Here is a 23,579-nt window from a genome sequence, read left to right on the forward strand (position 1 = left end):
GATGTGGCGCTTTCTCAAAAAGTTGCAAATAGAGATACCATTTGACCCAGCAGTTCCACTACTGAGAATATACCCTAAAGACACCATAAATGACATCCAAGCAAACCTTTTCTTAAAAGAGCCTTAGCAGTATTTTCAGCTCTGTGGGCCATACATACAGTCTCTGTTATAACTTTTTACCTCTACCATAGCAGTAAAACCAAACCAAAACAACCACAGGCAGCATTTAAACAAGTGAGCGTGGCTGAGTGCCCAGAGGGCTTTATTTATGAAGACAGGCAGTGGCCAGATTGGGTTTAGGGTCCATAGTTTGTTGACCGCTTGAATAAGCCATGTCCAGTTCTCTGGGCACTTTTTTTACTGCTTCTCCCTCCACTCAGCTCGTTGCAGGTCCTTGAGCCTGGTCCACTTGCCTGTATGCCCTTGATTGTGTGGCATTTCTCTGATAGAAATGCTCTTAGCATCTCAGTCATCAAGACTCTGCTCCAGTCCCATTTCTGTTACACCCCCTCTTCTTCTGGCAGATTCTGATGCCCTCCCTTCTTTCTTTCATGACCCTGACTCAGCATTCTTGAGAGCTCTGGTCCACAAGGTGGGTTTTTCTACCGGAGAAACGTGGGCAGTCTCCTCCTGTGCATTGTACAGCTTTGGAAACCTGCTGGAGGGTCAGTTCTAGTCACGGCACTTGTTACACTCATCCACAGAGGACATACCCACCTGTCTCCCAGGAGTAGAAATGCTCTCACTCCTTTGTACGCACTGGCACCTACCTAGCTCTGTGCCTGGTATTTAGGAGGTTTTCAGTCAAGTTGGATGTGAATTTCTGGAAGGATTGGATGCTCTGTGCTGGTCATGATTGGTGGCACTGAAGTGATTCGAGAGTGCCTTCTGTCTTTCTGGGTCTCACCATGCAGTAGCAGGAGAGGGTGGGCTGGTACAGAAGAGATCACACTTGTGAGGCTAAGGAGAACTCTGAGGCCCAGAGCCAGGCTCTGACTCCTCCCTGAGCCACCTCTGTATCAGAGCTGCCTCCAGCCAGGTCCCTGGCTGCCCCACGGTGCAGGGTCTGAGCTTCCAGTCCTCAGTGACATCTATCCAGGAGCCGAGTGTTTTCTCCTGCAATGTCTGAACTTGCCCTGGGAAACTCAGGCAAGATCTCAATTGTCCGCTGACCCTCTCCTCCCTCTTCACAGGAGAACCTTATGCTTTCCATCCTGCCCAAGCATGTGGCCGACGAGATGTTGAAGGACATGAAGAAGGATGAGAGCCAGAAGGACCAGCAGCAGTTCAACACCATGTATATGTACCGTCACGAGAATGTCAGGTGCTGAGGGCAGACGGGACGGAGTCTCGGCCTCCATGGGAACGCAGCATCAATCATGGGGTCTCAGAGCAGGGGACTGGGATGAGAGCAGGGATTTCCACCCCCCACCCCCTCCATGAGCCTCAGAACCATGACTGAACTCCTCACCTCTGTGGAGAAGCCTGGTTGATGGGTGCTGTTAGAGCTAAAATGTGCTTTGGATTAACTCAGCTCCAACCAACCTTTTACAAAGGAAGAAATGTATTTACACACACACATACACATACATATATATGTATGTGTATGTGTGTGTGTGTGTATAAAATGTTGTTGTTGATTGCCTTTGAGTTGAGCAGGACTTATTTTGACCCAGTGAACCAAAGACTTGAAGCCCCTCTACAACTATAGACATTTATCATAGTTTCTGGAGGCGTGTTGTTTAGGAAGTGGATACCACTTCTTGCTTACAAAAAAAAAAAAGAAAAAATTAGATAGATAGATAGATAGATAGATATGTTGTTGTTATGTGCCATCGACTGACATCCTACCCCCATTACCCCAGTCGTGTGTGTGTATGTTGTTGTTACGTACCATTACAGACCCGTAGCTGATGCTCCAGTGGGTATTCAGAGGCAGTTAATTGAACAGAAGAAGATTGCCCAGCCTTCTCCCGTGTGCGCGTGTGTGTATACGTACATACATACATGTAGATACAAATAGAAAATAAATACACAATACAGTTCACAATACAGTGTGTCAAGGAGAAAAGCATATACTGTATTTCCTATTCAGGAATATAAAGTATTGTATATGTTCTCAATTAGAGTTGCATTCTAAGTAGATAAGATTTCTTTTTGTATACAAACCAGTGTACGACATTTACGATTAAAATCCGTGATGCTATACAGGTTTTATGTTACCACAGTAAACAGTGTGTTAGAAACACAGGGAAGTTCCCAGTATATTCTGTGACTGAGAAAATCATAAGCTGCACCCAGAGCGGGAGGTGCATCCTGTGAGGTCTTCTCCCTTCAGGGTCAGCAGTAGGGCTAGATCCTTGGTCTCTGATTCCAACACCCACATACCTCTAAAGCTGCTGTCTTGAACTGGTGTTTGGGGAGTAAGGCAGTGGGGCAGCCCGCAGGTGGGAGAGTTTTGTCCTGGAAGCCCCAGGGGCCTTGTTACTTTGGGGATCAGGCACAGCTCCATTCCCCCCATGATCCTCTACCTGTGGCTTGGCAGCGGGAGTTGGGGTGCTGACTGGTGCCTCACCTTTGTGCGGCCCTTTCTCCCCACTGCAGCATCCTCTTTGCTGACATCGTGGGCTTCACCCAGCTGTCATCTGCCTGCAGCGCCCAGGAGCTCGTGAAACTGCTCAATGAGCTGTTTGCTCGCTTCGACAAGCTGGCGGCGGTGAGTGAGGCCATGGTGACGGTGTGGGTGGGCCCCTTTTCGAGGCCCGTGTCTGCCTGCCCCTTCTCTGCTTTCTCCCCCCTCCTCCACGGCTCAGGAGGGCCTCGGAGCCAGTGTGTGCATGCCCTTCCCTTTCAGAAATACCACCAGCTTCGGATTAAGATCCTGGGCGATTGTTACTACTGCATCTGTGGCCTGCCCGACTACCGAGAGGACCACGCCGTCTGCTCCATCCTCATGGGACTGGCCATGGTGGAGGCCATCTCGTAAGGGGAACTGCTCATGGTGGCCTTTCAGGGAGGGGGTCTCCCAGAGCACGTGGCTCTGGTCCCATTGAAGAAGCGGGCTATCTGTGCTGGGCTCTTGGGACCCCAGCCTGCCACAAGGCCAGACGTCCAGGGCCTGCAGGGAGGAATCCGTTCGTCTGTGTAACACTGGCCTGTTGGGATGAAGTCCAATCTCTAGAAAGTGGAGACATGGCATACCTTCACCACAGCTCAGAGGGCAAGACTTCCCCACCACCTGGGGCATCCCTTTTCAGCACTGTTGTTGTTAGGTGCCATTGAGCATTTAGTTCCCACTCTTGCCTTTTTTTACAGCCATAAGTTGCAGTGTGGTGAAATTCATCCCCTTTCTCACATTTGCCAGAAGCATGGACTTTCCCCCTCCACCCCCTTCTTTTGTCTCTTTATTTTCTCACTGTGGACCCTCAGGGAAGAGAGGCTCTAGGTTGTTCCTTATTAGACTACAAACCAAAAGGTTGGCAGTTCAACTCCACCAGCTGCTCTGTAGGAGAAAGGTGAAGCTATTTCCTGCCATTAAGATTTATAGCCTTAAAAAAAAAAGAGATTTATAACCTTAAATGGAGCTCTGATGGTCTAGTGGCAAGAAGCTGTGCTGCAATCTCAAAGGGGTGAGGTTCAAATCTACCAGGTGCTCCAGTGGATGAGGGGCAGTCTCCTCCTGTGGCAATTAGATCCGATTCTGTGGTGTACACATACACAGAGAGAGAGAGAGAGAGACAGAGAGAGAGAGAGAGAGAGCAAGAGAAGAGAGCGCGCGCCATGCACACTGTTAGAAGCTTTCCAGGAATCCCGATTGATTCAGCAGTGATTTGGGTATTGGATTTCTCTGGAATTAGGAACTGTGTTAGCACAGTGCTTAGAGTGCTCTGCTACTAAGGGAAAAGTCAGAGGTTCAAGCTTGTCATCTGCTCTCAGGGAGAAAGATGAGGCATTTTCTCAGCCTAGGAAACCCTTTGGGCGCTTTCTGTTCTGTCCTAAATTGTTGCTCTGAGTCCGAATTGACTGTTGGACAGCAGGTAGTTTCACTTGGATTATAGATTCTAAGGACAGCAGTGAAGTAGCTCCTGAGACAGCATGGTGGGGTGACAGCTATGTGTCTGGACCCCTGTCTCTGTGCTCCCATCCAGGGTGTTCACCTCGCCCGGAGCCCTCTCCCCTGACTTCACTTCCTTGTGGCCACTGCTCTGGGCGGCATGGACATCCCTGGCAGGGAGGGCCCCCCTCGGGATGCTGGTCGCTGAGTGACAGCCAGCTCTCAGGTGGAAAGCATCCATCTGAGCAGGGATGGTGTCTGGGACACTGGGGAGCTCTTGTCATCACCCTCCGTCGAGGCAGTCAGTGGCTTTACATTTTTCCCAACTTGCAGATGACAGATATATCTGCCCTCAAGAAACAAATGCCACCTTTGCCTCAGGGCGCATAGTTCAGGTGTTCAGACGAACTTCTGCTCCACTCCCCACCAAGCAGATTTATGGATCTTAATTTATTGCTTCATGAAGTTCTCAAAGATGTTTGCAACTGTTTTGTTCTTTGTCTGCAGCATAGGAAACAGTGTCTGGCAAAGAGAGGGACTCTGAGAAACAGTAATTGCGCACATGAGTCAGTGAGAGATTTGTACTGCAGCCCAGGCAATCCAGACTCACAGTGCCCTTACAGACCAGAGCAGAACGGGCACCTCGAGTTTCCTCTCCTTCACAAGCAGCTACTGATGGTCTTTCGGTTAACATCTATGCACTTAATGACGTTGTCAGCTCAACAGAATTCAAATTCAAACCCAATGCCATTAGGTCAACTTATATCTGACCTTCCGGTGGGTTTTTGGAGACGATAAGCCACATGGAAGGGGATTGCCCGTTTTCTCCTACGCTGGTAAATTCAAACCACCAGAGATGTACCACCTTTATGTTAGCAGTGCATGAGTCTACAGACAACACCACCAGAGCCTCTGCCTTCTTGTTGTTGTGACGTGACATCGAGTCACCTGTGACTCATCGCAACCTTGTGCTCTGAACCCTGCCCTCTCCTGAGCCACTTTCACTGTCTCCAGCACACCTGCCCCAGTTACCCCAGTCACACGTAATTAACCCAGCGCGGTCAGTCAAGGTCCTCAACGAGATGGGTTAGGACTTGAGTGTGTCAGAGCCCATGACGATGACACGGGCTAGGACAGGGTTCAGATCCATTGTTCATTGGGTTGCAATGCCTCGTGGTCGACTCGACAGCACCTAACAACAACAACATCAGTAAAGTCAGTTAACTCGTGGTATCCTCCATCCGGTCTCAGAGGCTGGAAATCTGAATCGGAGGAGACGGCCCATCATTTTCCCTTTGAGTTGCTGGTGACTTCAAACTGCCAACTGAATTTCAATTTACAGCCTGACATTTAATCAACTGTGTCACCATCACATTGTGTGTTGTGTCCTGGGGAGTCGGAACCGACCCATAGCTGACCCTCCAGCAAGTTTTCAGAGGCAGTAAATCACATTGGAGGAGACTGCCCATCCTTCTCCTGCAGAACAGCTGGTGGATTCGAACTGCAAATTTGAACTATGCCACCAAGTGTCCCTTAGATAGTTAGAAGAGAGAAACTAAAGGTCCCTTGGGAAAGACTCCTGCTCTGCTGTTAAAATCAAACCCACTCCTGTTGAGTGTTCTGACTCACATCGACCCTCGCTGGGGTTTCCTTTATAGGAGACTGCTCTGTAGTTCACCCCTTGATGAAAGAGAAGCCGGCCTGGGGCTGCTGAACCTGGCTTCTGCCTGGTTTAACCCGGTTGGGGGTTACTCCGTTCACATGCTGCCTGAAAGTGGAGGGGGAGGTGGCCGTGGTCTGCGGGCCATGGCCTGACCCCTCCTTTCCATGTGTGTTGGGCAGGTATGTGCGGGAGAAGACAAAGACTGGGGTGGACATGCGTGTGGGGGTGCACACGGGCACCGTGCTGGGTGGCGTCCTGGGCCAGAAGCGCTGGCAGTACGACGTGTGGTCCACCGATGTCACCGTGGCTAACAAGATGGAGTCGGGTGGCATCCCAGGGTGAGCACCCCTCCGGGTGGGAAGTGGGAAGGTCGGGGGAGGACACTGACCACATCCACCCTTTGGGGCTGTGGCCCTGATGACGACCAAAGCGTCTTAGAGAAGAGCCATCGCTCCCTCCTTCCTGCTGTGGTGCCTCCTCTGTCTGGACCTGCGCAGAACTCCGTCTTGTTGTTGTAGTGGTTCAGTGCTGCCGCTAGGCTCTGATGACGTCACCCTGCAGCTGCCTGAGGATGTTCAGGTCTCCGTCAGGGCTGTCATTCCTGGTCGTGAGCAGAGAGCTCTCGAGCAGCGTGTGCCATTCACAAACCACTCGTAAATCTTACATACAGAGTACCAGCCAGTCAGGGGCGCGCCCTGCCCTCGAGGTGGACATACTGAGGGGCAGCATCACGGGTTCTTTCACATACCATAGGGTCAGCCAAGCCCAGGCAGACGTGGACGGCAGGGACATCATTCCTGTGTGAGCCAGGGAGCTGCCTTCAAAGGCAATTATAAATGGTCCCTTAGTGGGGGCCCTTCAGAAATGGATGCCATGGCCGCTCACAAGTGTCTCAAGGGAGGTTGGGTAAGGTGGGTGAAACTTGCACCTTATGAACTGAAAGCTCAGAGCAGACCTTTAATTCCTGCTCTCACTTGGTCCCCAGGGACCCTGTGAGGCAGACATATTACTCTTGTTTTATGGGCCTGCCATTATGGCTCAGAGGTGTGTTGGCGCAAGCCCCCCACAGCTCCAAAGCAGCAGGCCCTCTCGACCATCCTGCTGGTGGCAGCCTCACTCGCTGCACTCCTCCACCTGCCCTTCTGCCCCTCGTTCCCTGGAGATGGAGACAGGCTGACCGCAGCCTGGCCCGATGTGGTCCATGTGGCCTCCCCGGTGGGCAGGTGAAGCCCGTCCCGGGCTGAGGGCCTCTCCCTGCCCCCTAGGCGCGTGCACATCTCCCAGAGCACCATGGACTGCCTGAAAGGAGAGTTCGATGTGGAGCCGGGCGATGGGGGCAGCCGCTGCGATTACCTCGATGAGAAGGGCATCGAAACCTACCTCATCATCGCATCCAAGCCAGAGGTGAAGAAAACAGCCACCCAGAATGGCCTCAACGGCTCGGTGAGTCTCCCACCCAGCCCCTGGATTAGGATGGGATTTAAAAAAAAAAAAAAGAGTTTTAGAAGCAGTCCTGGCAGGACTTGAAGATGGGTGACAAGTAGAGGTGAAACTAGAGGAAAAGCTGTCTCAGGGAGATGTGGGTGGAACTCATGTGAAATTGAAATAAAATGGTGATGGTACAGTAAGGATAATAAATGTGGTTAATGTAAAAAGAAAGAAATAGTAATTTTACTTGGAGCCCCTATTTTCTGGTCTCTAGGACCAATAGATAGCTCTTTTAAAAACTGAGAAAGCTGTAGTTATTTGCTGGCCCCGTGGCAGGAAGTGAAACTGCAATCCTGAAGACACATGGTTTGAGGATACCAGCCGCTCTGCTGGAGAAAGATGGGCGTCTCCTCTCGTGAAACTAACTGCCTCTGAAAACCCACTGGAGGGTCAGCTACAGGTTACTTCTGACTCTACGGTGCACAACAATGAAGAGTTAGCAGTGCTTGCATCTTTCTCGGTGAATAAGATTGAAGTATATTCCAGGCAACATCTGATGGGGAGGGCACTGGAGGTGTCTCTGGCAAGTGGTCCTCAGGAAAGTAGCTGGTCTGAGGGTCAGGATTCCTTTGTGGAGAGGTGGTTGAAGCCACAGGAATGATGTGGCCTCCAGAGGAGAGAACGTGAGGAAGAGTGAGTCACAGGAAGGGAAAGGAAGGCAGTGGGGTTGACGGGCTATTGATGAAGGAGGCGATGGAAGGGTCCAGGGTGGAAAATGAAGGAGCGGGACAGGAGAAGACAGCCCTCCTGCAGTCCTGCCGTCTGGTCTGGCCTTTGTTGAGTATCTCCCTGAACTCCAGACTGTGATGCACTCAGCCGATTCCTCAAGTTTTATCCACCTAGCCACAGACCTCCTGACAGGCCAGGTCACTAAAAACCACCCAAGGTTCTTACAGGAACAGATCCATTCACCATCCTCTGCTGAACCTAGAAATGGATTTTATTCCTTATATTCCTTCACTTAAATCCCTTCACTCTTCCAGTCATCTGGGTCCATCCACTGGGCGTGGTGGTGGGCCTTTGCTTAGGACAGTTCCATGGTTGCAGTTTTGCCGAATGATGACTTTTATCTTTGTTAATCCCAAAGATGAAACTGTAAAACCATCTTCCAACAATCCTATTTCTTGACTCGAGTCAGGCTGGCATCTTGAACATGGTTTAGATCACATGGTGCTTTTTCTGTGCATTGCATGTCCATGCCTCACCTTTGGCCATGTTTTTCACCTCATTAATTTGTAGGTCTTTGCTTATTAATCAGTGCTTTGGCATCTGTCACTCGTCAGACATTGATCCGTCATTCACTGCACACCAATGGGATGCTACGTCATTTCTCTCAGAGGCTCAAAAGTTGAGCTGCTGTAAATGATACCAGTTCTCCATTGTGCTTTCATCTGGAGCCATCTCAGCAATTGTGCAGGACGTCCCCAGCTCAGAGGTGTTCTGGGACATGACAGATCACCACACCTTCCCCGCAGTCACTCAGTCAGAGTAGTGAAGACCGAGTACTCTAGGGAAGGAGTGAGGGAAGCAGTGAGAGTGTTCCTTTGTAGAAGTCACAGTGGCAAATACAATTCCATTAGCAGAACTCCTTCCCCGGGGTTTAGTTGAGGAAAGTGAGGAGAAGGAGGAAGGGAGTTAGAAAGGGGTTATTACAGTGTTCAGAAGCTCCCCAAACCTCTTCTAGGTGTTTTAAGGCTGTAGCCCCAGGACATCCTTCCTATTTTTATCTTCATTAATCATTCTGTGGATCTCATTCGGTCTCATTTAATGCCATCTTTGACAACTCACAAATTTTGATCTCTGTCCCAAATGCGCTTAACTAACTAACTAAAAGCAAAACAAGTGAAATGGCTTATTAAGGCAATAAAAAGCAAAGCTAGTGTGAGTAGGGCCAGGCAAAAGAGTTAAAGTGAAAGAAAGAAGAGGGTAGAGCGAGAAAGAACACCTGGAAAGACGAGGGAGAAAGCAGATCTGACAGTGGGCTGTCAGCTAAACAGGAGAGTAAGAGCTGAGCTGCTCCCCTCAATTAAATTTCAGTCATAGCCACGTGGAGATGACAGGTGAGAGCTGAGCCTGGTAGATATTTCCAAGGGTGTGTCCTTTCAATAGCAGAGCACCAGGCCTTTCTTTAAATGCACCATTGGGTGGACTCAAGCCTCTAGCCTTCCGGTTAACAGCTGAGCATGTTAGCCATTTGTAACACCCGAGGACTCCGTGGATTGACCCCCTATGACTGCAGTAAAGGACCTGAGCAAGGCAGAGACGTGACGGGGGAAGGGCAGGGCAGGGTTCTGATCTGTGGTTCTCAGAGGGCCTGTGAGGCACAGTCAACACAATGGCACCTCACAGCAGCATTGCATGTATGTAATAGGCATTTCAGACTTCACGTGTCTCAAGCACAGCCCCTGATCTTCTTCCCTACTCTGTCCAAACCCTTCCCTCCCCTTCAAGTAATGGCACATCCATTTACTCAGGTTGATTAGGTCAAAAACTTTGAAAACATCTTTGACTTCTCTTTTTAAGGTCCAATTTCTAAACAAGGTCACAGGGATCAGGAGTTAGCACTTAAGTGTATCTTTCTGGTCAATCTATAACAAAGCTATATGATAAATACTATCACTCCCTGCTCAAAACCCTCCACTACACAGGCTTTCATTTCACACAGAGCAAAAGCCAGAGCCCACGAGAGTTCAGGGGACCCTGCATAGTCCAGGCCCTGTCCATCTTCACCTCTGCTCCTTTCCCCCTTTCTCTTCTCTGCTCCGGCAGCACGAGCCTCCTTGCTGTTGTCCACATACCCCAGACCTGGGGCCTCTGCAGTGGCTGCACCCTCTTCCTGGAATCTTCCTCCCCAGATAGCAGCACAGTTTGCTTCTGCAGGTCTATTGAGTGTTGTTGAGGGGCGGTGACACTTCCCCCAACCACCCTGTTTAAAAATTGCTTCTTTAGCAACCCCTTTGGCCCTCCCTGCTTTCTCTTTCTCCAGAGCACTTACTATCTTCATCTGCACTGTATGTTTTACTTACTTAGTTATTGCTTCCCTCTCCTAATAAATTAGAGTGTAAACCCCACAGGGTCAAGGAGGATCTAGGGAATTCCTGTCCCACAGTAGGTACTTGGAAATATGTCAAATGGACAAATGAACTAATCCCTATGCTGTGGTGTTTAAATTTAATCACTGGGAGAAATGGTTATGGAATTTATTCAGGCATCTCAGAGGCACTTGACTGAACTCTACAACAAAAAAGACCTTGGTGAATCACAATGCCACCGAGTTATTGTTTAGAAATGAGAATAGGAACAGTTGGGCCTTTCTTGCCTTAGAAAATTATTAATAGTATGTATTGATGCTAGAAAATGATAGTGCTTTAAAGTTAATGCTCTAGTGAAGGAACCAACTAGTGACATTTCTGAGACTATGAGGCTTCTAAACTCTTAAGGAAATTCTTCAGCAGCCACAGGCCCACAGAGGCGGGCAGCAGGCACTGGCTTGGGGTCCTTAAGGTCACTCTTTCCACTGCAGGCTTTGCCAAATGGAGCACCAGCTTCCTCAAAACCCAGCTCTCCTGCCCTCATTGAGACCAAGGAGCCCAATGGGAACACCACTGTGTCCACCTCCGAGGAGACTGAGGAGCAGGAAGCCCAGGTGTGTGCAAGGCTGAGGGTTGGGAGGTGGGCCAGGAGGTGGGCCAGGAGGAGGAGGGCCAGGACGTGGGCCAGGAGGTGGGCAGGAGGTGGGCCAGGAGGTGGGCAGGAGGTGGGCCAGGAGGAGCACCAGGAGGTGGGGGCCAGAAGGAGGGCCAGGAGGAGGAGGGCCAGGACGTGGGCCAGGAGGTAAGCAGGAGGTGGGCAGGAGGTGGGCCAGGAGGTGGGCCAGGAGGAGCACCAGGAGGTGGGGGCCAGGAGGTGGGCCGGGAGGTGGGCTGGGAGGAGGGCCAAGAAAAGCAGGCACCAAGGTGCTGTAGAAAGAGCCCTCGCCTGCTGCTGGCAGACCTGGCTTCCAGCCCGTCCTCTTCAGCTGTGGAACTTGAATGGGCCCTCCTCCTATACTTTCCTCTCTAGGCAACCAAAACAAAGACTTGCTGAGGCCTTGTCTGGTTCTGATGTACCAAAGTCTTGTAGATTTGAGGTCACCAAGGATAGCCATGGAATATGCTATCTCATAACTCTTTCTCATTGACTTGTAGGCAGACAACCCTTCATTCCCCAACCCTCGTCGGAGGCTGCACCTTCAGGACCTGGCTGACCGTGTGGTGGATGCCTCTGAGGACGAACATGAGCTCAACCAGCTGCTCAACGAGGCCCTGCTGGAGCGGGAGTCTGCCCAGGTGTAAGTGGCCAACTGCAGAGCTCCTGGCCCCATGTTATCCAGCAGGCATCGGCCTGGCCTTACTCTGAGGCTCAGAAGACGACAGTCATCTTAAACATAGCCTACTGCATTTCCTTGTCCCCTTAGGCTCAGGCAGACATCATATTTGGGTTTCACTGGGTTTCTTTGCCCTGCAGAGTAAAGAAGAGAAACACCTTCCTCCTCTCCATGCGGTTCATGGACCCCGAGATGGAAACCCGCTACTCAGTGGAGAAGGAGAAGCAGAGTGGGGCCGCCTTCAGCTGCTCCTGTGTTGTCCTGTTCTGTACCGCCCTGGTGGAAATACTCATTGACCCTGGGTGAGCACAGGGCAGTGGTAGGAGCTGAAGAGGGAAGAGGGCTTGTTTCCAGGGTAGGCTGGGTCAGGAGAGTGAAGGAGGATGATGAGATTCTTCACAGAGATGTGAGGGGTATGGTTGCCTCTTCTGGAGCCTTGTGTTGGGGTGCATGCCTGGCCTGCACCTTGTTTCTTTCCTAGAACCGTCTTTATGATGTCTGTGCTCCTGTTCCTAAGGCTCCAGTTGACCTCGGACCCAGGAACACCCCTCTTTTCTGCTTCTGGTCCTGAAGCAGAATCCGCATCAAATTGGGGATGACTGGGGTTGAGAGAGCTGAGAGGTGGGGACTTAGCAGTGAGTACAGACCTTAGCTGGATGGGCCTCTTGGCTGGATCTGGAGACACAGAGGCAGAGGATGAATGGAAACTCTGGCTTGTCCTCAGTCACTAAGGCCAATCTGCTGTCCCTGTCTTAGTTCATCTCAAAGTCTGAGGCCAGCCCAGCCTCCTCTGTAAGTGGAGCATGTTCCCTGGGGCAAGGTGAGCTGGTGGAGTGTTTGCCTTAGCTGTTCTAAAGCACCAAGTGGGGGAAGACAGCTACCCTGTTCCCCAAAGTCACACATTCTTGCTCCAGGTCTTCCTACCAGGAAGGGATGGGTGTGGAGCCCAGCTCTGATTATACTTTAGAGACAGATCTGTATAGAGCCTGGACTCAGTCACATCATTTTCTTTTTGGACCTGGCTTCCCTGCCTATTGTTTGACCTTGCGCAGGTCACTGAAAGCTTCTGGAGCATCAGTTTACACATGTGTAAAATAAGGACTGTACTACCACTCTCGAAAGTGTTTATAGATCGTTCTTGACACAGATACCCACTGATTACCTACTTGGTCCCTGGGGATGAAGCTCACGGGATATAGGCGTGAACACACCATTGAAGCAGTGCAGATAAGCGACAGTGGCGACTTGGACCAAACAGAGATGACTGTAAATGGTTTGATTCGGAACTTGACTGAGAAGTGGATTCTGAGTATATTTTGATGATAGAGTTTACAGAATTTGCTGACAATTTGGGGTTTTGGCCTGAGCAATTGAAAGGGTAGTGTTATCATTAACTAAAATGGAGATTGCAGGAGAGAAGTTTGGGAAAGCAAAGGCCAGGAGTTTGGTTTTGGCGAAGTTACGTTTGGGAAGATTAGGACATTAAATAGAGCTGTCAGGGTGTCGGGTGAATATATCATCTAGCGTTTAGGGTGAGGATGGGGTTGGAGAGACTAACTTGGGATCGTGGCATATGGGTCTTGTTGGGAGCTTTGAGACTGGAGGAGATAGTTAAGGGGGTGAAAAGAAAGGTGGGTTAAGGACCAGGCACGACACAACAGTGTTTATAGATGGGGTGACGAGAGCGAAGCCAGCACAGGAGAGAAAAGATCCTGATGACTCGGTGAGGAAAATGATTCAGGGAGGTAGACGAAATGACTGAGAATGGAACGTTGGGTTTAGTAACGCAGAGGGGTTTTTTGTGCTCTTGACAAGGGTGCTTTTCAGTGGAGTGGAGTCAAAAGAGCATTTTCAGTAGAGTGGAAATCCAATGGTGAATGGGTTGGAGGATGGGAAGAAAATTTGAGGACAACCAGTGCCTCATAGTTAATGATGCAAAAAGGCTTTGTCAACTGTAAAATTTGGGTATTTGTCCAAGAGTAACTCCTTAGTTCTTCACAGTAAAGGAGCTTCCATGGGAGAGCAAGGGGTGCGTCCTGTTGATGGCTCCTCACGTGTAGCTCCCACCCATCTGTCACTGGAGGCTTGGGTGCTGCCATGATGCTATGCATAGGTTTCAGAGCAGCTGGTTAAGGTCAAGGCAGAGAAGGAAGAGCGGCATGCATGTCAATCAACTTCTAGTAATCAGCCATCGAGAGCTCTGAATCACAAAACAGTCCAGTCTGCAGGCAGTCAGGAGGGCGGCATAAGAGAGGGCCGCGTCCTGTTCTGTTGGGCATGGATGGGCTCACTGTGAGTTGGAGGCTGTCACAGTGACAGCTGACAGCAACAACAACCTGTTCTGTACTCTTTCCTCTTAGCTACATGGCAGAATGCCCCTTCACAAGAATCACTTCCTGACCTTCTCTTAGGCTCTGCGTGGGTTGCCTATGAGGCTTTAGGATTCTGAGAAAAGCCCTCTCATCCCTCACGTCTGGGGACAATTGCACATCCCCAGAACCTTTACTCACGTGCAGCCCCGCCGGTCAGATCCTTTCTGTCTTACTCTGCACGACAAGAATTGACAACTTCTGGGATTACATGCAGCCTTTGGGGTACAGGCTTGTGCCTTGTGTGGAGGGCCTTCACTTCTCCTGTTGTCTTTGTTTTACTCTCCAAACTCCTCACCCAATCTCTCTAACCTCTCTGGTCCTCACTTGTCTTCTTTCTGTTACAGGTTAATGACAAACTATGTGACCTTTGTGGTTGGGGAGATTCTGCTCCTGGTCCTGACGATCTGCTCCCTGGCTGCCATCTTCCCCCGGGTAAATAGCACTGCTTGTCTTGACGTGGCAGGTATCTGAGGAAGCGTGTATACTTTCCTGTAAAACTGGATATTGATAGCATTATGCTTCCGGTTACATCTTTACCTTCTCCTTGAATTAGACAAGCAGTTTTCCATTCATTCATTTATTGCACATGAGTACGCCCGCTTCTAGCTAAACAGCCTGGAACAGTGGTTGAGGGCTCAGTTGGAAGTTGGGTGGGCCTAAACTGTGGACGACTAAGTAACGAAAATCAGGCTAATGGGATCAATTCTTTCTCCTCTAACCCGAGGGCTAAGACAGCGTGTCTGATCAGCCAAGTAGTATCTTTATAAAATTAATCTGGTAGGTGGCTTCCCGGGTATTTTGAAGGATTTTAATTATGCTCTGGTGGTGGTGAGCTGGAACTGGCTCGTAGCTGACCCTCCAGTGGGTTTTCAGAGGCAGTAAATCTCACTGAAGGTTGCCCATCCTTTTCCTGTGGAGCAACTGGTGGATTTGAACCACATACCTTTGGGATTGCAGGTGGCTTCTTACCACTAGGCCACCAGAGTGCCATGGTTTGAGTGTAGTGGCCAAGAAAGGATAGGGGTAGCCAGGCAGAGATAGCAGTCAGCTGGTATGGCTGGTGCCAAGAACAGTTTCCCACCCTGGCTTCACCTACGAGAGATGGGATATGGGCCACAGCTGGCTGGCGCTGCCCACTGCTTTCTGGGGTGGTCACCGTGTCTGCTCTGGAGGAGGCTTCCATGTCTGCAAGCCAGGGTGCTCACAAGCCCCTCAGGTAGAACTGACACAGATACCTGCACACTCACCTCAGCTCTGCCCTTAACTTGCACACAAAGCGCTGCCTGTAGGTGTCTGGAACTAGAGTGGAAGCAAGTCATTAGCAGTCACTTCTACAGGGAAGCCGAAGGGGACTCATGGCTCTTGGAATTCCATTCTTTCTAGGCCTTTCCTAAGAAACTTGTGGCCTTCTCAACATGGATCGACCGGACCCGCTGGGCCAGGAACACTTGGGCCATGTTAGCCATCTTCATTCTGGTCATGGCAAACATTGTGGACATGGTGAGCTTCTGCTGTCTTGTTGAAGGGACAGCCCACTCGGCGGAGAAGACTTTCAGTGTTGAAGGGCTTCTGTGTTGACCAGCAGGAGCCGCCTGCCAGCCCCCTCCTGCTCACCTCGACACAGGTGGGGAGTGGCACTGAGGCCCTGGAACAGATCAGACTGGCTGAACGGAAGGTTCTTTCCCCTCCCTGTCTTTGTTCAAGGAAAAAACTGACTTGTTTTCATGCAGCTCCTCCCTCTCCACAATGCAGGGTATCAAAACTATATCCTGGCCCTGTGCCTAGGTGCTTTTCATGGAATCTTTTGTAACAATCCCAAGAGGTCAGTATTGTCGGCAGGTTCCATCACAAAACTGAGCCGCAGGAGAGATTAACTAATTTGTTCTAGTTCATACAGCAAGTGACACTGCCAGTGACTGAGGCAGTGACAAATCCCAGCCCTGTTTCTATCTCACTGCTCCAGGGATACATGCTCATAAGCCTCTGCATCTTCAGTAGTCCTTGGCGTGGCTGGTTCCTACTGTCCACCCAGGGAGGCATGCCTGGCCCTCTAAAGGAAATACTTTCTGTTCAGACTTCACAGGATAGGACAGGGTTCAGATCTGTTGTTCACAGGGTCTTTATGAGTCATACTTGACTGATGGCACCTAACAACATTTGGACAAGGCCAGACTTGGCACCAGTAGAGACTTTGAAAACTGGGGAGATGGGAGCACTTTGCATGTGCTTGACCTACAGGCTGAGTAATCGTCCCCATCTCAGACGAGTTCCAGTAAGTAACAGTGATGAAAAAGCAGGTTTAATTCCGTTTACAGATGCGTGTTTTATAGACTGTTCAGGAGTAGGCATGGTGAACAGAGCCCAGGAAATAGTGAGATTCTGCAAAAGAGCAGTTCGTGGGCCCGACTGGCTGGTCATTGCTGGGCAGCTGTGGATGGAAGGTGGATTATTGGCCCAAAGCCCCTCTTTAAGCGGCAGATACTGAGAAGAGCTGCTGTTAGTGTTTGGTGTTGTTAAGACGCCTCCAGCTCTACAGATCCTGTGTGTAACAGAGGGAGGTATTGCTGCTTGTGCACCTTCCTCACCGTCTCTGCTGTGCTTCAGCCTGTTGTTGGAGCTGCCATGTCAGTTCATTTAGATTCTTCCTCTCCTTCACCGAGCCTCCACTTTTCCAATTCTGATGTCCCTCTTCAGGGACTGGTCTCTCCTGATAACATGCCCGATGGATATGAGACGGAGCCTCACATCCCGGCTTCTAGAGAGCTCTCTGGTTGCATTTCTTCCAGGACAGACTTGTATGGTTTTTTTGGCGGGTCACAGGATGTTCAATACTCTTTGCCAACAGTACAAATCAGAAGCCTCAGTTCTTTTTTATTCTTCACTCTTTATTGCCCAACTTTCAGGTGCACAGGAAGCCACTGTAAAATACCATGGCTCGGGGCAGGTGCACTTTAAAGAGACATCTTTGCTCTTTAGCCCTTTAAAGATGTCTTTGCCATTTGCAACATAGCATTTTATTTCCTGACAGCTGCTTCCAAGGGTATTGGTCCTGGATCCAAGTAAAATGAATCCTTGAAAACTTTGGCTTCCCCATTTTTCCTAATGTTTACTGTTCCAGTTTTGAGGATGTTTGTTTTCTTTTAGCTGAGCTGTAATCCAGGGTAAAAAGCAGACTAGATTAAAAGCCTAAATAAAGCCCTGCCTCCTAGCTCTGAGGTAGATGGGTGCCTTCCAGTTGAATTTCCACTCTTAGCAACTCCGTGGGACAGAGGAGAACCTCCCCGCGGGCTAACATATTTACACGAGCAGATCTCTATCCGGGTATTCTCCATCCACATGGAGTGGGTTTGAACTGCCAGCCTTGCAGTTAGCTGCCAGGAGCTGAACCATTTTGCTCCTAAGGCTTCTAGTTCTGGTTTTGTGTTGTTGTGTACCATCGAGTCAAAACCAACCCATAGCTGACCGTCCAGCAGGTTTTCAGAGGCAGTTAATCCTTCTCCTGCGGACCAGCCAGTGGCCTTGAACCAGCCTTACTGGGAATGAATTACTAGTCTTTGTATGTTTCTTCCCTTGTAAATTCTCTCACCTTTTTTGGTGTTTCTGGAGGCCCTGTGGGGAGGTGGGGTTGGCAGTGGAATCTCCACTGACCATGGCACTGCCTCTGACCCATGTCTGCTTTTCCTGTGTGTCCGTGTTCCCCTCCAGCTTAGCTGTCTCCAGTACTATGTTGGGCCCACCAACAGCACCAGAGTGCTGGAGGAGGAGGAGCTGTACGGCTGCATGGCAAACCCCAAGTATTACAACTACGTGGCTGTGCTTTCCCTCATCGCCACCATCATGCTGGTGCAGGTCAGCCACATGGTGAAACTCACCCTCATGCTGCTCGTCACGGGCGCGGTGGCCGTCATCAACCTCTATGCCTGGTGCCCCATCTTCGATGAATACGACCACCGACGGTTTCAGGAGCACGAGTAAGATAGAGCCTGATTGGGAGCTGCCTTGTCTGCTTTCCCCACCACCTTCCCATTTCGGGGCTGCCGTTCCAGCCTGGGATGGCTTTCTGTAGACCTGTGTGGGAATCGGGGTTCTGGCTTCACAACAGACATGCCCCTGGGTGGCTCTGACCTTTCCCTAGGTCTCTTCCAGTGTTTGTGTGTGACTTAAGTGAAAGTTTATAGAGCAGACTGGATTTTCATTCAGACCTTTGTACACTTTTTGTTTGATAACATTAATTACATGTTCCTCCCATTCTTGATGAGTGAGGATTTGGGCTCCTTCAGTGTTTGATCATTGGCCTCTTGAACCCAGAAGAGCCCAAGTGTGCTGTCATCTCTCCCACAGTGCTCCCATCATCTCCTTAGAGAAGATGCAGGTGTATTCCAACCCCGGGCTCAATGGGACCGACAGGCAAGTGCTTTCTCTTCTTGTCTGTTTCTTTTGTTGGTGGTGGTGTTGTGTGCCAGCAAGTTGGAATTGAGAAGGAAGGCATACAGCATGCCAATGATTTTACCCTTCCAAAAACAGTGACCCAGCGTCGTGTGCAAGTGAGAGCAGTACCTGAGCGTTTGTTTAGTGGGATGGAGAGGGTATAGGATGGTGCTAGGAAGGACCTGGACATCCCACGTCCTGAATCATTCAAAGGGAATGATGGGGAGGGCAGACGCTGTGCCCTGTAGGGATCATGACAAAGATGCAAAACTGAAGTAAAGAGACGACACAGGCAAATGGGTGAACACCACACTTCACCACTTGGCAGGACAGGGAGGCGGGAGGAAAATAAGGAGGCGAGAAGGTGATATTCCAAGGTAGAAGACTTAGATGATGATCTTGCCCTCCTGAGTAATCATGAGACCATGCTTCTCCTGCGACTCCATTCCATCTCTTGGGTTAGACTGGACACTCTCGAATTTTATGGTGGAGTTTTATGGCTCATTGATTTTGCTAAACTTTCATGTAAGTTTAAAAAAGATAGATTGAAAAGAAGAAATCAATTAACTAATGGGCCAATGATGTGAATATGCTCTTCATAAAAGAAAAATTACACATACATGGCCAGCAATAAATGAAAAGGCATTCATGCTTATTAAGGAAGTGCAAATAAAAACCACAACCAAACACCATCATATAACTTACCAGTTTGGCAGAAATGAAAAAGTCAACTTGACAGTATCAGTCTCATGGTCTGACACTATCAAGTACCATTCAATATCAAGCATAGCTCAAGTGTTCTTGGTGGCATTATAAATTAGCACAACAACTGTAAAAACAACTTGGATCTATTAAATAAAGTTACAAATAGAGTTAGAACCCAGCATTCCCACTTCTAGATAAGTACCTTAGAGAAATTCATACACAACTGTTTGTTCCATGACATATATACAAGAATGTTCATAAGAGTATCATACAAAGTACACAAACACACACTGAAAACAAGCAAAGACAATCGAAACAATGTCCATAATAGGTTTAAAATTAACATATATGCACATAATGAATATCACACAGTAATGAAAATTAATTAGCTCCACACACAAAAATACAGATAAGTCTTATAAAGAGGCACAGTGAATGAATTCTTGCCCTAGTCCCAACACGATGCTGTCAGCCTCTCTCTAATGCCACATGGTCACAGCTGCTGTGTGGCCAGCCCATAGTGTAATGTTCATTGAATGTACCAGGAGCAGCCCTGCTGTGGACACGAGGCATAGCCAGGAGGGGCCCGTGGTCTGTTAGCTGTTTGATAGGAACCCAATGAACCCAGAGAGTGTCACCACCCAGTGGGAGCCTGGACTTGAAATGAAGAGGTTTTGAAGAACCGGCAGAAGTTTCTGGGGCCTAGAGTGAAAGGAAAGACCACAGGCTAGGCCCTCCTCCACCCTGGGCCTCATTTGGCTTCTCTGGCAGAGCCTGCCAGCCAGAGCGGACGAAACGCCCTCCCAGGAGGGCAGCCCAGACCCTCTTTCAGTTGACCTGCTCTCTGCTGCACAGGTTGCCCCTGATGCCATCCAAGTACTCGATGACAGTGATGATGTTCGTCATGATGCTGAGCTTTTACTACTTCTCCCGCCACGTGAGTGCCTGCACCCCTCCCGCGCTTCTGTTCCTCACGCCTCTCAGAACCTCCTGACAAGTCAGTCCCGGAGAAGTTCCTCAGGAATGCTGGTTCCCCTTGCCCAGCATGGCATGGAACTCTGGGCAAGCCACCGTCTTTTTGATATTCTAGCTTCCTCCTTGGAAGTCCAAAGAAAGCCATCTTTACCCTTTCTTGTGACCTCTCCCAAGATGCTGGAAGGAGCATTGGGCAGGGTGGTGGTAAGAGGGGAGGCAGAAGGGAGACTGGCTGCCAGCACAGAGGCCTGGATAAAAGCTCTGTTCCCAGGCCAAGGCTTGTAGCCTCTGCACAGGCTCAGGCTCTGGGAGGCACTCACACTGGCTTCATAACGAGAAAAATAGAGCTAATAAAGATTTTGTTTACTTCAAAGAGGAAAAGAGAGAGGAACATAAGGGAAGTATCCATGCAACAGACTTCTTGCTCCATGTTAGCTCAAATGCCACCCACTCTCACCCCCAGCTTTCCTGATAAGCACAGCCTTCCAGGCCACTTCTCAGCCAAATAGAACTTGCTGGAAATGGGGCCTTTACCCTGGATCTGGTGACCCGCCGCTGCTGCCACCACTCACAAGTTGGAGCTGTAGCTCAGCTTAGATCCCAGGAGGCCTGACATGCATGGAAGCCCCTGGGGTCTCTGCAGTAACCACTGACTGAGGTTGAGGCCAGCTTCTCACCACAGCAGGGTGGCGGGGAGGCATCTAGATTCTGTGACTCCTTTCTGAATCTTACTTCCCTTGCCAATTAGCCGCCTTCTCCAGTTTTTCCTGGTAGAATCCCTCCACTCACTGTCTCGCTTTTCATCTTTTTATCCAGTGGCCTCTCGAATGCACACACTGTGCCTGGGTCTCTTCTACAGGTGGAGAAACTGGCACGCACCCTGTTCTTATGGAAGATCGAGGTCCATGACCAGAAGGAGCGTGTTTACGAGATGCGACGCTGGAACGAGGCCTTGGTCACCAACATGTTGCCTGAGCACGTGGCCCGGCATTTCTTGGGTTCCAAGAAGAGAGATGAGGTGAGGGATGGACCCCTGTGCTGTAGTCTGGAGCCATGGGCCGTTTGCCTTCATCTGCTCTTGTCTTCACAGGCCTCTCTGGGCCTAGGCCTTCTCAGAGCATGAGACTTGCATAAGGCTGGATCTAACCAACAATCATAATGTGAGCGAAAATAATTTCAGAGCTATCTGGCCTAGTGGTAAGGAGACGCACTGCCAACCCAAAGGCACGCGGTTCATTCAAATCCACCAGTTGCTCCTAGGGAGAGATATGGGCAGTCTCCTCCTGTGTGGTTTACAACCTCTGAAAACCTGCTGGAGGGTCAGCTATGAGGCTGTTCTTACTCAACAGCACATGACAGCAAGATTCTTAAAGGCTGGGAGTTCTGGTGGCATAGTGGGAGTTGCACTGTTAACCTAAAAGATGGCCAGTTCGAATCCAGTAGCTTCAGAGAAGACAGGCAGTCTCTTCCTGTGTGATTTGTGTTGTTAAATGCTATCAAGTTTAGTGTGACCCATAGCAACCCTATTAACAACAGATGTGAACCCTGTCCTATCCTGCGCCATCCTCGTCATTTCTGACACACTCGGACCCATTGCTGCAGTCCATCTTGTTGGTGGTCTTCCTCCCTTTCGCTGACCCTCCACCTATCACAGCCTCTGAAAACTCACTGGAAGGTGTGCTGAGTCAGTTCTGATGCAACAACAATGAGCTGAGCTGATTCTTAAAGGCATCATGTTTATATGGTCCACACATCTTCATGAAGCCAAACTACAGAAGACATGGCTGTGGCCAGAGCCCATCTTTGTGTGAACTAAGCCCCTCCCAGTAATGAATGGGCTTCTGCAGCCATCTGGAAGTGTCAGGGATCTGAGCGGTGATGTGGGAGCACGGAAATCACTACCAGTTCATTCTCCAAACAGGATGGTTTTTGTGCTACATTTCCCAGCTCCACTGTGCTCTCTTCTTCATATCCAGGGTTGTTACAGGGCCTAGAGAAGATGCTTTTGAACGCTTCGTTAACTTTTAGCATCATTTAACTCTTTCACTAGTTGGAGAAGTTATTTTCTCCTTATTCCAAGTTGGGGTAATCTGGCAGAGGAGTGTGTCTGAAAAAGCTGTGTGTGAGAGAGCAGAGAATTTAATTTCTCGAGCATATTATTCAACTACACGTTGGTTGACCATTCTGACCCTGCCTTTTTTAGGAACTGTACAGCCAGTCTTATGACGAGATAGGAGTCATGTTCGCCTCCCTGCCCAACTTTGCTGACTTCTACACAGAGGAGAGCATCAACAATGGCGGCATCGAGTGTCTGCGCTTCCTCAACGAGATCATTTCGGATTTCGATTCTGTAAGTTCCCCTCCTCTGCCGCAGAGCTAGTCTGTTCTAGACTGGATGTCCTGGGATGGGCTGCGGGAGTCAAAGGGAAATCGGAGTTACTCTAAACTGTGCATTTTCCACATAAGTCCCTCCCAGCAATATGTGGGTTTCTAAAGGGCTGGGGACCTGACGTGTGATGTGGGAGCGCAGAAATCGCCCACGAGTTCATAGGGTAAGGACTGTCCAAGGGAAGATCCTAAGGCCCCTCTCGTTCCTCCTACCCTCAGGTTCAGGTTCAGTATGCCAGGGAAAATACTTATATATACATATTCAGCCATACGCTCAACGGACAGCCTTATCTCAGTAATGAGGTTATAGAAATTGAGACTCAGAAAATTATGAAATTTGCCTGGTATCATATGGCAGATGGTGGAATAAATAAACCTTTACAAGGAAAGCAGCTCTCAGATATTTTGAGATTAAGTGTAAACAGATCTGTCATTTAGTCAGTACGTGTGGTGACAATTCCTTGTACTGACAATTCTCGCTTCCATAACGTCAGCTCCTGGACAATCCCAAATTCCGGATCATCACCAAGATCAAAACCATTGGCAGTACCTACATGGCGGCTTCAGGAGTCACCCCAGATGTTAATACCAATGGTTTTACTGGCTCCAACAAGGTAACGAAATACTCTAGAGAGAGGAAAATAGGGCTTTGTGTCCGAGCAAGAGACAGGCAGCCCAGGGCTAGCAGGTGGAAAATGAGTTCTATAGGTAGCTTCTCTTATTAAGGACTGTAGTGCGAAGTGCACTCTGCTGGCACAGCTCATAGTGAGGTGTGCCACTAACCCAGAGGCCAGGAGTCTCCAGAAGCTCGAATCCATCAGTGGCTCCAAGGGAGAAAGATGGAGAAAGAAAGTCTCCCTATTACAGGACTATTTACCACCTCCGAAAACTGGTGGAGAGTCATCACGAGTTGAAACCAAAATAGCAGTGAGTTTGAGGCATTTTTTTTTAAAAAAGTTGTTTTTAAATTATACTAGTTTATTTACAAAATTTGAATACATTGTTTCTCACACCAGTTCCATCTCATTTCCCTAACTTCCCCACCCATCAAAGTGTGCAACGCCATGATTAAGCCTCCTCATCCCCCACTCATCCTCATCACTCTGCTTCCACCCTCTCCCCCCTTGGATCCTTATACTC

At 49.5% G+C, this 23,579-nt stretch overlaps 1 protein-coding gene across 1 annotated transcript in view; it reads left to right on the forward strand.

The window, feature by feature from the left end:
- Positions 1-23,579, forward strand: part of ADCY3 (adenylate cyclase 3) — a 130,230-nt gene that overhangs the window by 103,142 nt on the left and 3,509 nt on the right. Inside the window, exons 3-18 of the mRNA XM_006880623.1 lie at positions 1,194-1,324; positions 2,605-2,716; positions 2,855-2,982; positions 5,897-6,055; positions 6,983-7,160; positions 10,729-10,851; positions 11,393-11,535; positions 11,712-11,873; positions 14,288-14,375; positions 15,327-15,443; positions 17,649-17,914; positions 18,285-18,350; positions 19,932-20,013; positions 20,911-21,069; positions 22,255-22,401; positions 22,934-23,053. Of these exons, the coding sequence (XP_006880685.1) occupies positions 1,194-1,324; positions 2,605-2,716; positions 2,855-2,982; positions 5,897-6,055; positions 6,983-7,160; positions 10,729-10,851; positions 11,393-11,535; positions 11,712-11,873; positions 14,288-14,375; positions 15,327-15,443; positions 17,649-17,914; positions 18,285-18,350; positions 19,932-20,013; positions 20,911-21,069; positions 22,255-22,401; positions 22,934-23,053 (2,181 nt within the window). The remainder of the gene's footprint in view (positions 1-1,193; positions 1,325-2,604; positions 2,717-2,854; positions 2,983-5,896; positions 6,056-6,982; positions 7,161-10,728; positions 10,852-11,392; positions 11,536-11,711; positions 11,874-14,287; positions 14,376-15,326; positions 15,444-17,648; positions 17,915-18,284; positions 18,351-19,931; positions 20,014-20,910; positions 21,070-22,254; positions 22,402-22,933; positions 23,054-23,579) is intronic.

The sequence above is a fragment of the Elephantulus edwardii genome, unplaced genomic scaffold (assembly GCF_000299155.1).
Source record: "Elephantulus edwardii isolate Elephantulus edwardi_28Jun2011 unplaced genomic scaffold, EleEdw1.0 scaffold00009, whole genome shotgun sequence".
In the NCBI taxonomy this organism is placed as follows: Eukaryota; Metazoa; Chordata; class Mammalia; order Macroscelidea; family Macroscelididae; genus Elephantulus; species Elephantulus edwardii.